A 16,447-nucleotide genomic window follows, 5' to 3' on the forward strand; every position below is an offset into this window, starting at 1 on the left:
TGCAAGATAATTCAATGAGTTAGTTTTTTTTTTTCCTTTTAAACAAATTTGTACAGCAAAAACCCCCCCCAGATCACAGTCTAGACCATATAGTTACCCTGTCCAGTATGCAGGAAGCCACAGGAGCCCCTGGCAGGAGGGGCCCACGCGGCAGCTGCACTCCGCAGAATTAACTTCTACTTACAATGACACGTGGTGTGGAAAAATCTCGAGTTCCCTTTGTTCTCCAGTGTATCTTGTACAAAATATTACATTTTTTTTAAACATATTTACAGAGTTTGCACAAATAGAAAATGGTTACAAATTACTACCAGGCTTGGCAGGATAACATTCCCCTCCCCATGGACTGAGGTCAGAGGTGTGACGATCACTTCATATTTACATCTGCATTTAAAAAAGTCTTGTGTTCCTAGAGACCTAGACGGAGTTTATAAAAACTGGTTAAATGTCAGCAATTCATTTATGTAAGCTGTACAAGTAATTGATAACCAATTAGTTCATGTCTTGCTCCCTGAAGAAAGATTGTAAAAAGAAACCCTCTCAAGCCAGCACCGCGCAGCCCCTGGCCTGTCCCCACTGTCTGCTTGGATTTGCTGGGGGAGGAGCTGGGAGGAAGAGGGCATGGACAGAGGGGGAATAGGACGACCTGGTGGACACGGGTTTTCTTCAATTTTTTTTTAAACAGCTTAGAAACAGGTTAAGCCAACTGGCTTGTCCAACACTATCCTATGGCTTTGAAAAGAACCCACAGCTCCGCCCTCTGGAAACAACTTCTCAACAGGACTACGGTATGAGGGGGGGAACAAAAGGACTTTCTGGAGAGGACAACGTTTGTTATTCTGATGTTAAATCTTTGCCTGGAGTGCCAAGCCTGATTTCAACAGTGCAAAAAAGAGTCCAGATGCGGCTGTGGGACCAGGGGTCAAAGGTTTGCGTAGTAGCTGTCCACCCACTGGGCAAGGCCGCGTTCCACCAGCGACCGGTTGATCAACACCACCTGGAAAACAAAGTGCCCTTGAGGGCTGTGCCCGTGGCACCCTGGGGACATCTCTCAAGCTGGTGTGGGCTCTCCCTCCCAGGCCCCGGCTGCCATCGCTGGGAACAGATGTGCAAGAGCAATGGCAGGGACGACTGACAGGGCATTTACTTAAGGAAGAATGGTGTGACGAAAGGCTTTAATATGCTGAAGAAATCTAAGCTTTAGTACCTTAAGATGGAAGATAGAAAAACCCAATGGATAGAAGGTCCCAGAAAGTCTTCAGCCGGGTTTCTCCACCTTGGTGCTATTGACACTGTGGGCTGGGTAATTCTGTGTGGTGGGGGCTGTCCTCTACCCACTAGATGACACTAATAGCTCCACCCCCATGGGGGCACCCACCATGTCCCCCAGAGGGCATGGTCTACAGTTACATCCTGCAATTAGCTCAAGACAAGAAAGCCCCAAACCAGCTCCAAATCCACCCATCACTGCTGCCGGCAGCTCAGGGATAACACGGGCAGAACTTACTTCGTCTCCGACCACACTCCACAGCTGAATCAGAGGAAGGCCAGTTGGGCTGTAACTCGTCACCTGAGGAAGAGAAAACAAAAGCATGATTTAAAGCCACTCCACACACCTCTCTTAAAAACTGCTGGTCAACCCAGGGCCCGAACCACAGCAAGGCAGCAATTTATTAATATAAAGGCCAGTTCCCAAGAAGCCCAGATCTTAAATAAGGGCAGCAGGAAGCTTCTCGGACAGACCCTGGCGGCCACCACACACACCTGGGCAAGCAGTGCTGTGTTCCCTGTCATCTCGCTCATGGCGGCATCTGCCTCAGGTGAAAAGTGGTCATCATCTGTGGGAGGAAAAGCAGCATTCAGACTCCCGCTGAGGCCAGGCCCCCTCGTCACACGCTGTATTCCAAGAACGCTGCAGGAGCCACACGGGACTGGAGAGCGGCACTGGGAGACCCGCCCACGTCAGGGCAGAGCCAAGGCCCCACGTGACTCCCAGTGGATAAGCTCAGGTCCCTGCTGCAGGCTGCCCGCAGGAGGACAGAACAAACGGACAGAACCTCTGCCTTCAACGGAAACGTCACCGGCACCAGCACCACCCATTTGGGTGCTGACTGTATGTGTCCTTCCACCAAATCAGTAACACCAAGTGTCACCCTTGCCTCACAGGGGAGAAGGATGACACAAAGGCTGATCAAAGGTCAGCTGGCTCCCAGAGTGGTGAAGGCAGAACTCAAATCCAGGCAGTTGGTCGCGCAGCCCAACACGGGCAGCACCATGTAGCGGGTGAGGCACCGAAGCAGCATTCTGCCTTTGTCGGATCATAAAGGTTATATAGAAAAACACACCCACGGCAAAAGGTGGCAAGGATGGGGGGAGGCAGGTGTTCACAAAGGTCTGGAAAAAACCGTATGAAGGAGGGAGCGTTTCAGCTGAGTGTAGACAGACTGCTTAGGTGGAAAGAAATGGAGAGGAAGGTTGGGAAAAGGAAAACACAGTGAAGACCCTGTCCCAGTGTGGCCCCTGACACGGCCCCCCTCAAGACTGCAGTGTTCCCAATGCACTAGACTGAGTTAGGCAAGAACAGGATCAGGAGGAGCAGACCTGCAGAGGGAGGGGACGGGATGCAACAGACCATCATCTGTGAACAAAAAATCTCTAGCCATAAATCGCTGCTATTTCACCACCTTCTACACACCAGGTTCCTGGGTTTATATAATTCTCACAGCCACCTGGAAAATCAGGTCCCACCCCCATGTTCTAGAGGGGAAAACTGAGGCTGAGCGATTTGCCCAAGGTCACACTGCAAGGCCTCGTCCCTCTGGCAATGCTTTCACAGCCTAAGACAGGGTGGGTGTCAGCACAGTCCCAGCCTGCCCCCAAGAAGCCCTGGCCCAGCTGAACGGTACCACCACCCTCAATGCCTGCCCATGACCACAAGGGAGAAGACACTGGAGCCTGGGCTATGTTCTGGAAGGTGCCTTTGCTGGGAACAGCACTGGCCTCCCCTGGGAACTTCTTAGAAATGCATGTTCCTGGGCCTCAGCCCAGAGCTCTTCAGTCAGCAACGCTGGAGTGGCAGCCACCTATGTTTGCATAAGCCCTCCAGGTGAGAGCAAGGGTGCCGCTCTCAACAACTGCCCGCCTCCCTCTGCCAAGCCACAGGCCCCAGCTGTCACCTGAAAGGGGCATCACACTGTCCAGAAGGACTTCTGTTCCTTGGAACGGCAGGGTGACAAAGTCAGACCTGGAAAGGCAAGAAAGGAACGAGTTTAACATGGATGTGAAGGCTGAGCCCACACCAAGCTGACATTTGCCTTCCATACAGTGACACCCACAAGCTAGAATGCAGCAGAGCAGAGGGCACACGTGCAGGAAGCCACAGCTTGTGGCGCACCCGAATGCAGGCAGCCAGCCCCGCCTGACCTCGGAGGGACCTCTCACATCAAATTCCCAAAAAGGAGGTTGCTTTACTTCTGACATGACACTGGGAGATTCCTCCACAAGACGGGCCTTCTAGCTCAGTTGGCTGAGGCAAGCAATCGAGTTTGTTTCTATCAGACTCTGCTAAGACACAGCAGGCAGCAAGGGGGAAGGATTAACCCACACCCGAGGCTTGATGCAACGAGGCCAGCTACGCGGAGATCACACGTCCCATGACCGGTGGGGCCTGTGCCTGAGGACTCTCCACTCACCTGATCTGCCGAAGCACGTCTACTTTCACCCTCTTGTATCCGCCGTAGTCCACATACCGAATCTCTACTTCATTGGTGTCCTCGTAGGAGGCAACCACTTGGGCTCGCCACCAGGCCCCGTCCACGCCGGGGGCAGCACAGATGACCGTTACTGCAGGGCAAGAAGAGGAGTGCGTGGAAACACCTGGCCCAGGGCAGGGCACCAACAGCCACCAAGGTCACTGCCACACCCCCACCCCCTGCGTTACTCTGAGGCCCGCACCTCCACAGCACAGGAGACAGAGCAGCAGGTGCCTGAGAGCACCCGGACGGCCACCAGGGCTGTGCTCCGAGGGGTCACAACCCTGCCTGGGGAGACAGGGGCAGATGGAACCAGGGGGTAAGGGCCACCCAGCAGCTGCCCCAGGCCAGCTGGGATGAAGTGAAGGCCTGTGACACGGGCCTGACTACACTGGGTCTGGACCCTTAAAGAGCCCCTGGTGCAGTCACCTCTTGGACTCCGGTTCTTACTGCTGGGTTAAGGCAATTTTGGAGAATCTGATGAAAACTAAAGCCTTATTTCTCTAAAAAAAAAAAAAAAATACACACATACACACACACACAAAATGCTACAGGTAACTTCAAAGGCTTTTCTGGTACTTGAAGCTCACTGGGGGACCCCAGGTAAGGAGTCCAGAGGGGGGTGGGTAGAGAGATGTTCTGACATTTAGTTCCCGCTAAGGCAACCAAGGTAATAGTGATGAAGGACCAGCTCAGGCCCCAGAGCCTGCCTAGGTGTCACTTGATTTCAGGGGCTCAGTTTTCTCCTCTGTCAAATGGAGATGACGCAACCCCTGCACAGGCCTGTTGGGCTTAGGGATGTTTTATACAAAGTCTTCATGTAGAACATGGACAGTATCCAACCCTAGCTCCTGGAACAAGTGGGCATCGCCCTGTTGAGCAGACACTAAGCAGCAGAGCTGGGATCTGAATCCCTGTGTCAAAACTCTTCAGTCCCATCGCTCCCTCAGCCAGTGGAAACACCAGCTCTGGCTGGCCAGGAAGCCCAGCCCAGCACACAACTCCAGGACAAAGGCAAGCTCTCAGGACCCACAACAGCCTCTTCCTGGTCAAGATCCAGGGCAGAACAGGCAAACCCAGGGCTTCCCTCCAGTCTGGCCAGGGCCCAGGGCTCCCCAGCCCCCTGCCAGAGCAGCACTTACTTTCCACTGGGGTGGGCAAGGTGGGGATTCCGGGCTGAGAGTAGCAGAGGTACATCTGCTGGTCGAGGCTGCGCAGCGCGTGGAAGGTAGGGTGTGTGTGCTGCTGCACAAACAGGTGCCCGGCGTTGACCTGGTTGACCACGATTACCTCCACCGTGATGCCATCGGGCAGCATGAGCTGTGGAGGGGAAAGGGCAGCGGCCACTGCAACAATCCTTCTCATGTTTGGGTTAAGTCCCGGGGCCCCCAGGGCAAGTCTCTGAACTGGCACATCTCAGAAAAGGACACAGCAACCCAGAACACCATGGCACCAAGATGCAGAGGTTTGCAGCTATTTCACTGTGCAAAGTGCTGGACACCACTGTGGCCGCTGCCCTGCAATACCAGGAGCAGTCATTAGGGGCAGCCTCAGCTCAGGACCAGGCAGGGTCCACTCACCAGCCCTGTGTACCTCCCACCTCTCTCACTGAGTCTGCACGACCCAGAGAAGGCGAACATGGGAATGAGGCAGCCACGGAGACCAAGGTGCCCAGGAATAAGCAGTGGGCAGGCCCCCAGGGAGGAAGCCAGCTCCTTGGACCTGCAGGCAACCCCAGGAGCTGAAGGCCTGACAGCATCTACTCTGCCTTCCCTACAGCCACAGCGGGCCCCAGGCAGCCCACAGTCTGCGTCTCCTTTGCTCTTCCTCCTGCTCCCTCGCCTCCCCCCAAGTCCTGCTCATCTTCCATACTCCAGACTCCCCAACTCACTCCATCTTAGTATCTGGAATACAGGTTTGCTCAGTGGCCTGACCCCATATTAAAGGCCCCAGAAGAGGCCATCACTGTTCTCTAAGAGACTTGCCCTTAGATGCTGGTTTTCCCAATGCCAAGCTACAGGAAACACCCAGGGGCTCTTGGCACAGCAGGGCATCACTCCTGTCGGAATTCCCACCCGGTGGTCACAGTGGAAGAGTCTGGCCCCCACCTCCCATCCCAGCACTGCTGGTTCAGAGGCATATGGGACCACCTCTCCAGTCCCAACAAGCCAAGCAGAGTACAAGGGAAGGAAACCATCTGTACAAACCAATTATTTAAAAAGAGAATGAGTCTAAGGCCACAACTCCTGCAAAAAAAAAACTATGATTCAGTAGTAAAGCATAAAGTGGGGTTCAGCCCACTCCCACATACCCACAGGAAAAGGAAAGAGACATCCTATTTCTTTACCCCCAGCACAAGGGTCTTTGGAAGAGGGAAGATACAGAACTAAAAGGCCTACCATCCTAACAAAACACCCAGGAGGGCAATTTCCTTGGAGCCACACATTCAGCCCATCTGTGTGAAATGCAGTCAGTAGTCTTTGGCCCACAGAATTCTGCAATTCTATTCCCAATGCCATGAGGCCAGAGCAGGCCCAAAGGCACACTGCAGGATGAGTGACAGGCCCCAAGAGACCGTGGGGGCCTGGAGACATCAGCTCCTCCTCCTGCCACAATCCTAGAGCAACCTTCAAAGAGCCACCTGGCTCCCTGGGCCTGGTGTGGTCTATTCGTTCTTTATAATCTAGGTACTGAAGGACACTACTACGTCTGGCTCAACTAGAAGAAAGGAACAAAATGACCCATCACAACCCCCATCCAAATCCAGGCCTCAGGTCTTGAGAGGTGACCCTGGACACAGCACCAGACTTATAAGGGGCCCCACACCGGCCTAAACACACCCAGTCTCCTGGCTGAACTATAATCCTTTCTAAGCAAACACCTAGCAAACACAAAAGGTGCCCAGAGGGAAAGTGCAGCCCCCATGTGGGGATTGAGAGGTCTGTGGTTTCCTGCCAGTACTTTACCCTCTGACCCTTGTCCCTAGAAAAGGCAGGCTAGTAGCAGAACTGACCAGTGGAAGCCAGAGGTGAGTAAGACACAGACATTAACGTGCTCTCTGCATTCTTAGCTTGCAGTCTGGGGGTTTCTTGCTTGGGGCAGAGGTTTTAGGGCAAGGAGCAGCTCACCCAGGATGTCATTGGTAGAGAAGGCAGCGCCAGCGAAGGCAATGGGGGAGCATAGATATTGGTAAGGTTCAGTTCCTTGAACTTCTTCCCGATCAAGTTCAGTGCTTTGTCTACGTGATGCTGAGAGCCTAAATGGAGGTGGGGGCAGGACACACAATCACTGTGGGTAAGAGAAAAGTCACAGCACAAACAACTCAGCCACACAGCCCACTCCAGAGGTCTTCTCCTAGAATTCAATTGTATCTTTAAGGTACCACTCAATGCTGAAGTGCTACCCCTCTCTCAAGGGATACCACTGCCACTGTGATCGTGCTCTGAACACGACAGGAGGCAGGCAGGTGGGAAAAGGCCAGAGGGGAGTCACACGCAGGGCAGTGTGGGGCAGAAGCCAGAGTCGGGTGGTAGAGCCCTGTGAATCTGGACCCCTGGCCCTGCCCAGCCAAGCACCCTCCAAGCACCCAAACTGGGGGAAAAGGCTGCAGGGAAGACACCCAGTACTCCCTTCCCCTAGGATGAGAAACAAGGTTTTCTATTCAGAGACTTAGATACCAAAAGGACAGCAACTGGGACTCAGGTTCTTCGATTTACTTATATTTCAGCTAAGAAAGCTAAACACAAGGCAGGAGCTGCCACTGACCTTCTATGTGGCAGATCTGGATGCTCTGGGTGTAAGGCAGGGTTGAGATATAGATCTTGGCACCAGATGTTTGCTTCAGGAAACTCACATACCGCCCCTGCTTGCCAATTAGCCGACCGACTAAGTGCTTCCAGAGAGAGAAAAAGAGACAGGAGGGTTAACAGAAAACCAATTCCCTAAACTCCCAAAGACCTACTTTTGTTTTACACAAGGTCAAGCTCAAGTGTATTAGCTGTTACCATGTCAGCATTCATTTGCCAGGACTATGCTAAGCACTTACACTTACTGACAGTACCCATGTAACACATGACTTTATCATCATTCTACAGGTGAGGAAACAAGCCCAGAGAGGTTAAGGAACTCACCTAAGGTCACACAGCTGCTAAGCAGTTGAACTAGGCAGTCTGGCTCCAGGACCTAGCAGTTCCCATTTCATTCCCGACAACATGGCCCAGACCCAGAAAGCTGCAAACACAGCATCTTCCCCAAAACCCACGCTATGAGAAATTTTATCAGTATAAGGATCAACTACGATTCCTTGTGCCCTTCTCCTTCAAGTCTACTTAGGTCCAAAGATAAAGGGCCAAGATCTGAAAACGAAAGGCTTAAGAACTCTTTCTTGGCCTCCCACTGCCAAGTGACAGCAGGCTGAAGCCTTCAGAGCACGGGGCTCGCAGAAGTGCCCAGTGCGCCAGAGTTCAAGGTGGAGAGAAGCAGCCAAACTTAGCCATTACGTAAGACAAGCTCTGACACAAGCCCAGCCCCGCAGAGCTACCAAGGACATGGCCCTCCTCGTCCACAGCCGGCCTCCTTGTGCCTTTTGTCACCACCGAGGGAAAAGAGGGCAGGATTGCTAACAGGGTTCCCGGGGGAAGAAACCACCATGGGAGCCAACAACCTGGGGTCAAAACAGCCGCCCCGAACCAGAGTTCAGACCACGCCAAGTCTCCCTCAGCACAGAGCCAGAGGCCCGGGGAGAACGCAGCCTCTGCCAATTATTTCCGAGCCCCAGAGATACACATAAAGATCAAGCTAATAAGTTGTAAGTTGTAACAGCAAGAAGCTAGATACCACTTAAGCACCCTGGAATTGGGGACTGATGAAGTAAATTGACATTCGCATGATGAATAATGCAGTTAAAATTACATTGTCAAAGCGTAACACAGAAAAATCAAATTGTTAAATATTTAAAGTATTAATTAAAGCAACATAATCTCAGTTTTGTTTAAAAAACCACAGGGTGCAAGATGAGAAAGAAATAAAAGTCTTTCACAGTCACTCTCAGGGGTAGGATTAAAGCTGCTTTTTATTTTCTTCATACATTTCTATACTTTTCAAGTTCTCTAAAATATGGATTTATGCTTTGCTCAATTATAAAACACACTTTACGTTGGTGAGCTTGAGCAGAGCACGGTGAAGGGAGCCTGGTTTTTCCCAGCGCTCAGCCCAGAATACACAAGAAGAGCCCCAGGCCTGTGTATTTGAGGAGTACCAGAATAAGATGCTCCTGCAGCCATCTTCCTCCTCACTGCGGGGAAGCTCTTGGAGCCTTGGAGAAGCATAGTGTTCCCTTTCCCTCAGCTTTTGGCTCCTCCAGGGGTTCCTGCTGGTTGACTGTCCCTCCCCCACCCCGTCCCCCAAATCTGATGGCCCTGGGCCGAAGGAACTCTGAGCTTGCTGCAGAACTCAGCCTGCAGAGACGCTGCCCTTACCTTTGGCACCTCAATCTCCCAGATGATGAGGTCGACCTTCTTGGGGCTGGAGCCTGCCTGGGCATTTTGGAAACTCTCAGTCTTCCTGAGGCTGCCACAGCTATCCACCGAATCCATGCTGTTCCCATCGGAGCCTGCAGGGGAGGAAGCAGCGGGCGTGCACACACACAGAGCCTGGCTCAGAGCAGAACCACACCGCAGAACTTCCCAAACGCACATTCCAGGAGGCCACCGCCCCACACCCCCTCCTCAAGCTTGGCAGGTGACTATCAACTCAGTCTAGAAGGCTCAGAACAACCCCAATGAAAGGAGGACTGGGGGTGTCGATACACCTAATTTTAGCCTGTCACTTAGAGTCCCACTTGCTTAATTGGCAGCCGCACCCAGCCACAGCTGCTGGAGCAGAGGCACAAGTGGTGAAATGGGAAGAACAGACTGCGCCCAGGGAAGGGGAGGCCACAGGGCGAGGGAGGAGACACGCTTGCAGGCCCACATGGTCCCGGGAGCTGGACCTACCGGTCACAATCATCTCGGCACCCTACCAACTAGCCCAGTCCCTTGGCCCAGGGGTCTCTAGTCCCTAAGGCCGTGGCCTGCGGTCTCAGGCAATGGCCTTTTGCCAAGCAGAGCTAGACAGAGTCCTCATTGGCCTGTCCGAGGGCCCCATTCTTATCCCTGACAAGGGACCTGCGTTTCTCTGCCTGGTATAGACAAAGGAAAAAGAGCCTCCTTTCCTTCTGCTTGGGCCCAACTTGTGCAAACATGAATACTCTTTGGGGCTCAAATACCGCCTGGCCAAAAGACTGAGCTAAAGCCCATTCCGAGAGGATACAGTGCAAAGCAACTTGGCCTGTTGCTCTCTTAAGAGTGTGCCAAAGGGGCCATATTGCAGAAAAACAGGGGTCCCAACCAGCTCAAGAGAAGTGACTCTGACTTAAATATGGACGACTCAATCGCCAAAAACAGATCACTCCTGATAGCCTACCAATTAGGTTATTTTCCACATTGTTTCTCCAAACCCTGGGCACAATCATCTGCCAAGCAACCCATGCACTGTCTGGGTGCAGAGAACTAGGGCTTACAGAGACTCCGCTCCCAGCTAAGGAAGGGCCACCTTCAAAGTGACCTCCTCCCTTGACACCAGGGGCTCGGAACAGGCTTCACACAGGGAAAACCACCTCCTGAGAGAAGGTGGCTTGGCCAGCCTGCTAGACGCAGAACAGGCTGAGTGGGTGGGGGTGGGGGGCTCCACCCATGCACAGCCCCCACCTCTGTCCGATAGAACAGGACCAGCCAATACCTGCCACCCCAAGGTCACCCAGGAGTGGCTCAGAACCACACCAGGACCCTAGCAGGCAGCACTCAAGGCCAGCTTCCGGCTCCCTCCGCCAGGCTGTCCTCTGGACCCCTCTCAGCTTCAACGTCCTCCCACACAAAGCAGGGTGGCGTGAGAACACACAAGGGCACTAGCCCTGTGCTGGGCGCCTGCTGAGCGGTAATGGTGGACTACTACCGCTAGGCTTCCCTGCGGTCCCTAAGCCTCCCCGCCCACCACAGCCCAGCTCTGGCCCTATACTCAGATGCTGCCGCCATCAATCTGGAGTTGGCATGACAAGGCTGAGGGGCTTGTCAATTGAGCTGAGTAAGAGGCAGTAGGCAAAGAGAAACTCCTCTATTCTTAAAAAATTTCACTTAATTTAAAGATCCAATTTTGGGGGAAACATTTTAGCACCCTGACATTGGGATGTATCTTATAGTACCTGGCCTTCTGTAATCACTACTGGCAGCACATAAAAACAGTAGTGTCTGAACAGCATCTCAGAGGTGACAAAACATTGTGTGTGGTACAAACCAGATGCTGCTGAAAGTATTAAGCTTCCCAGTAAAAAGATTCCCAACCCCCCTGGAGCTGAAACGGTAGGTAGGGAGTGGCTCCAGGACGGGCAAGTCAGAGAGCCACTCGGAGAGTCGTGGCCCCTCGCCAGGAGAGAAACCAGAACACCCCAGGGTGGCTGCAGAAGCAGGGTCCGGAGCTGCTGACCTGTCAGTTAGCGGTCTGAACTGTCTACGCTGGGGTCAGCACTCGAAAAACCCAGTGGACACCTCGTTACCAAAGTGCCCCTCTTTCCCGGGGGTGGACTGCAGCTGCACAGAAAGAAAGTGGCTGAGGCTCTCTGCGGAGGAACAGGTGACGGCAACGTCAGGAAGCTCGAGCCTCCCACAAGTATTCAAAGTTGTGGCCATTCTTTGGGCACTTACCCTGTAAGAGCTTCTGGAGGAGGGAAGCAGGTGAAGACATGGGAACAAGCACATGATTAAAAGGAAATAAACCATTAAAAAAACCTCACACCCATACTTGGCATTCAAGGGAAATAAGCTAAGGAGACCTTTCCATTTAAAAAAAAAACTAAAACATTAAGAGGTTAGCATTTAAGAGGAAAAGAGGCACACGAAGGTTCATCAGTGCACTCAACTTTGACCTAACTCCTTCTGAAGGGCTGGGAGCTTTGCTGGCTAACGAGCCAAGTCAGGGCTCCTGTGGCTCTGGGGTTCCAGGACAACCTGACTTGTCATTACCCGCCAGCGCCATTACGCTGTGCCTGGCGCTCTGCAGGCCAGCTGGGACACAGAGCTGAAGAGCACCACTGCTTTGCTGCACAGGGAGCAGAAGGGAGAGGCTGGCCAGCGGCCCGTCCCTAACACATAAAGGGAGACCCCCATCCTGTAAATGAACACCTGAGACCCTCCTACCTCCCGAATGATCTGCTTCTGCGTCCAGGGTCCATCCATCCTCAGCCCCCAAGTCTGACAACTCCCCCTTCAGCACCCCATTGCTGAAGGGCACAGTACTTTCCGGCAGCGGTGGGCTGATGGCCTTGTCCCTGGGGCTTGAGTTGGTCTCCGTGCCAGAGTCTTCGAGCCCTGAAGTGCTGAGGGAATCTGAGCAGTGTCCCAAGGAGGCCACTGAAGGGACACCTTGGCTGTTGTCCGACATGCAGATGGCATCTTCCCCATCCAGCGACTCTCTAAGGGGGGCGGCAGGTAAGGGGCAGGAGGCCAGGGAGATGGGGTGTGCGGAGTTCTTTGGCTTATTGTCCTTGGTGGGGCTGGAAAGAGGGCTGCTCAGGCAGCTCACATAGGTTTTTGGCGGTGGCAGATCCTCTGCCGGCAGGCCTGGTGAAGGTGGGGCTGCACCCGATGGGCTGGTGGCTGCCTCTGCCACTGCCAGGGTGGGCTCTGCAGCATCTTGGCCCAGAACAGTTTTGGGGCTGCCTGGGACACAGCTCTCCTCCTTCTGACCTTGGAGCTGACCGGCCGAAGCCTGATATATCCGCCCTGCAATCTTGCCCACCGTGGTAGCCAGCACTTCTTCGGTTGCTTCCAAGATCACTTGGGAGATTATCTGGAAGGCAGCCTGCTCAATCTTATCATTTCTATCCAAGCTCTCCTCTTTGCCCAGTTCTCCCGCCAGGTCTCTGTCCCAGGCTTTGCCACCTCTGACGCTAGGTGCTGGCGTCTCATCATCCTTAGCCAGCTCCGTGTGAGCTGACTCAATGAAGCTACTTAGCAACTTCCCTACCACATACTCTTCCTTCTGCTGTGTGGGCACGACCACCTGCGGCAGGCCGCTCCTCCCCTTCTTCCCGCCTCCTCCCAGGGGAGCTAGGCGGGGGGCCTTGCTGTTCTCCAATTCCGAGACAGACTCCTGGGACAACAAACCTTCTTCGAGCACATTCTCCCCCAACACTGCATCGCCGGTCCCTTCGGCCCCACCTGTCTCTCGTGCCCTCTCCCCGGGACCATGCTTCTCAGCGGGGGCCGCAGACTGGCCTGGCCAGCCCCGCCCTGGAGTCCTGCTGAACATGGACTCTTGCTTACACACCTCAGCTGCTTCATGGGGAAACGGTATACCCTTTGGGGATGAAAGCGGACACTCTAGAGGAATAGATTTGGCGTCGTCACCCGTTGGGGCTAGTTCCAGCTTCCCACTGTCGTCTTTGCGTGTTCCTGGTCGAGGTCTTGCATCTGTGGCGTTGGGAAGGCTGCCTGAGGACTCTGATCTCCGACGGGCCGGCTGTATCCGCAGCAAGGCTGGGGGCTCTGCAGAAGGTTTGCTCATGGTGGACGGCTCCTTTTCTGGTGGCTGTGTGACACTGGGGGCTGTGGACACGACGGCAGTATAGATATCTTCCAAGGGGAGAGGCTCCTTGATGGCGGAGTCGGCTCTTAGCTCCACAGCGCTGGCCTCCACCTGCTCGCTGTGCCTGCTCACATGGTCTTTTTTACGAGAGAAAAACCACCACCAGCCGAGGAGTGCCAGCATTCCAGGCAACGCCAAGGGGAAGAGCGAGCGGAACTGGAGCGCCATCCTGGAGGCTTGAAGTAATGGTACCTGCAGAGGGCAGGAGGGGAAGGAGGACGGTCACATGGGCCAGGGAAGAGCATGTGCATGTGCAGGAGGTCCACAGGGGAAGGCTGGCGCTGTCTCCCTCCCTCACCCCGCGCCCCACGAGGAGCAGGCCTCTCAGACCGGCACCAGCTCATCTTCGGTGGGCACTTGTGAGTGAATAGCCAGGAAGAGGCCCCTGCTCCTTCACGGTCCCCGATTCACACGTACCGTCCTGAAACACAAGCATTCTATTCTTTAACCCAAATCCCCCCTTCATCGCTTTACAACACCAAATTCTCCCTATGTTCCCCAATAAGGGGCCAGTTATGTTCCACGTGGTTTAGTTCTCTAAACTCCTCGAGCATTTTACCTATTCAAGTGGTGGTAGAGCATTTTTCAACACCCATGGACTCCACGTGTACACACGTCCTTCTCATGTTCCCCCAAAATCACGTCAGGGAAACAGGGGGTTGATACTCAGCAACAGACGGCGAGAGCAAAGGAGGAATAAAATTTCAAATGCACAGGGAGATGCTTCAGGGTGAGGGACCAACAAAACAAACAGCAGCCTGGAGACCCAGGTCAGACTTGGAATTCAGTACAGATGGTCCCTAACTTACAATCTTTTAACTTGACAATGGTACAAAAGTGATATCCACTCAATAGAAACCATACTTTGAAGTTTGCATTTTGATCTTTCCCAGGCTAATGGTATGCAACAGGACACTCTTGCAATGGTGGGTGGCGGCAACGAGCTCCCAGTCAGCCACGATATGAGATCAGATCGGGAGGGTAAACAGCTGGTGCTCTACAGTGCACTGTATTGCCAGCTGATTTTGCAAAGCTGTGGGCTAACGTTAAGTGTTCTGAGCACATTTAAGGCAGGCTAGGCTATAAGCTATGATGCTTGGTAAGTTAGGTGTATTAAATGCATTTAACTTACAATGATGTAACTCCATTTTAAGTTGAGGAGCATCTGCAGTTTAGTAGGGCTTCACTGTGTAGTTTGGATTTTATTCTGTATACAGAACAAGCCTAGGTCTTCAAGGCACACACCAAACTGTGCTTCCAGAAGGCAAAGGGAACCTAGACATCTAAGTCAGATCCAAACAAGGAGAAATGATGAGGATCTAGAAGGCGGCAGCAGACATGTCAAGAAGATAGGAAACTTGACAGGCAGTGGCTCACACCTGTAATTCTAGCACTCTGGGAGGGTGAGGTGGGAGGATCACTTGAGGTCAGGAGTTTGAGACCAGCCTGAGCAAGAGCACCACCTTGTCTCTACTACAAACAGAAAAATTAGCAGGTCACTATGGTGCATGCTTGTAGTTCCAGCTACTTGAGAGGCTGAGGCAGGAGGATCACTTGAGCCCAGGAGTTTGAGATTGCTTTGAGCTATGATGAGGCCATTACTACCCAAGGCAACAGAGTGAGACTCTGTCTCCAAAAACAAGCACACACCCCAAAACACTCAATTTTCTTCACCTGTAAGATGGGAACACTTCTCTTAAGGGTTGGTTGGTATAAAGATTAGCTAAGATATATATATTAAGTGCTTTTCAAGGCAGGGCTCGCTCTCATTAGGTTATGATGGACTTATTCTAGAATACTTGTATTCAGCACCTCCCATGCCAGCAAATTTTAAATCTGTCTGCCAAAATTAAGTCTTCTTAAAGCCAAAATTCTTCTAATTGACATGGCAAATTACACCTTAATTTGGGATCATGTTTTGTTGGCGAAGAATATAAATGTTTTAACAGCTCTTATTGGTTTAGCTGACTTATATTAATGTTCTCGGCAAAACCAGAGCATCAGTACTTTTAACCACTTCGGGACCAGCATCAACTATAGTCGATAGCCACAGATGAACACGCAGTGATGTTAGCCGACAGCCGTGATATGAAGGTGCACAGCCGAGTGTCAACTTTAGCCGACAGCCATGATATGACTTTTCTAATTTTTCATTTATCAAAATAAAATTGTGAACATTTAAAATTAACATAATGGGCCGGGCGTGGTGGCTCACGCCTGTAATCCTAGCACTCTGGGAGGCCGAGGCAGGCAGATTGCTCGAGGTCAGGAGTTCGAAACCAGCCTGAGCAAGAGGACCCCGTCTCTACTATAAATAGAAAAGAAATTAATTGGCCAACTAATATATATATAGAAAAAAATTAGCCGGGCATGGTGGCACATGCCTGTAGTCCCAGCTACTTGGGAGGCTGAGGCATAAGGATCGCTTGATCCCAGGAGTTTGAGGTTGCTGTGAGCTAGGCTGATGCCACAGCAATCTAGCCCAGGCAACAGAGTGAGACTCTTGTCTCAGAAAAAAAAAAAAAAAAAAAGATAAACCTTCTTGCTAATATCGGAAGAGGAAGCAATGGTAACACTTGAAGTATGAAGTAGGGCTAAGCAGGCCAGGGCTCAGAAGACTGTATCAATCCCTCCAGGAGGACAGCTTCAACAAGGGCTTCAGATTCAAACATGTTACCTTGTTGGATGCTTTCCTTGTACCACTTAATCCTTAATCTTCAGCCACCTGGTTTGGAATCTATTACTATCTTAAAGGTCAAAACAAGTCAAAGTCATAAAGCCAAGGGATGGGAATCCAAGTTCTAGTCCACGTTAAATCTAGAACCCACTAATTAATTGAACTGTGGGCAAGAAGCATCGTATAAGCCAAGAAAAGAGGAATTCTGTACTACCTTCTTAGAGAGCTTTCGTAATAGCTCTTAAAACCTTAGAACCACATCCTGTAACCCAGAAATTCTATACCTAGACTCTTTAAAAAACCACAACAAAAACAAAAATATAATAAAAAAAAATTGCAC

General features: G+C 52.1%; 1 protein-coding gene across 2 annotated transcripts in view; it reads right to left on the reverse strand.

The window, feature by feature from the left end:
- The window catches only part of AKAP1 (A-kinase anchoring protein 1), a 32,297-nt gene continuing 15,850 nt past the window's right edge, over window positions 1-16,447 (reverse strand). For both annotated transcript variants that reach the window (XM_012752218.3, XM_012751544.3), the window contains exons 2-11: window positions 11,981-13,622; window positions 9,230-9,363; window positions 7,518-7,644; window positions 6,881-7,008; window positions 4,895-5,072; window positions 3,693-3,843; window positions 3,177-3,244; window positions 1,765-1,838; window positions 1,508-1,570; window positions 1-997 (exon numbers count right to left, since the gene is read on the reverse strand). In XM_012752218.3, coding sequence (XP_012607672.1) covers window positions 923-997; window positions 1,508-1,570; window positions 1,765-1,838; window positions 3,177-3,244; window positions 3,693-3,843; window positions 4,895-5,072; window positions 6,881-7,008; window positions 7,518-7,644; window positions 9,230-9,363; window positions 11,981-13,598 — 2,616 coding nt within the window. In that variant the 5' untranslated portion in view covers window positions 13,599-13,622 and the 3' untranslated portion in view covers window positions 1-922. The remainder of the gene's footprint in view (window positions 998-1,507; window positions 1,571-1,764; window positions 1,839-3,176; window positions 3,245-3,692; window positions 3,844-4,894; window positions 5,073-6,880; window positions 7,009-7,517; window positions 7,645-9,229; window positions 9,364-11,980; window positions 13,623-16,447) is intronic.

This window comes from Microcebus murinus, chromosome 18 (assembly GCF_040939455.1).
Source record: "Microcebus murinus isolate Inina chromosome 18, M.murinus_Inina_mat1.0, whole genome shotgun sequence".
In the NCBI taxonomy this organism is placed as follows: domain Eukaryota; kingdom Metazoa; phylum Chordata; class Mammalia; order Primates; family Cheirogaleidae; genus Microcebus; species Microcebus murinus.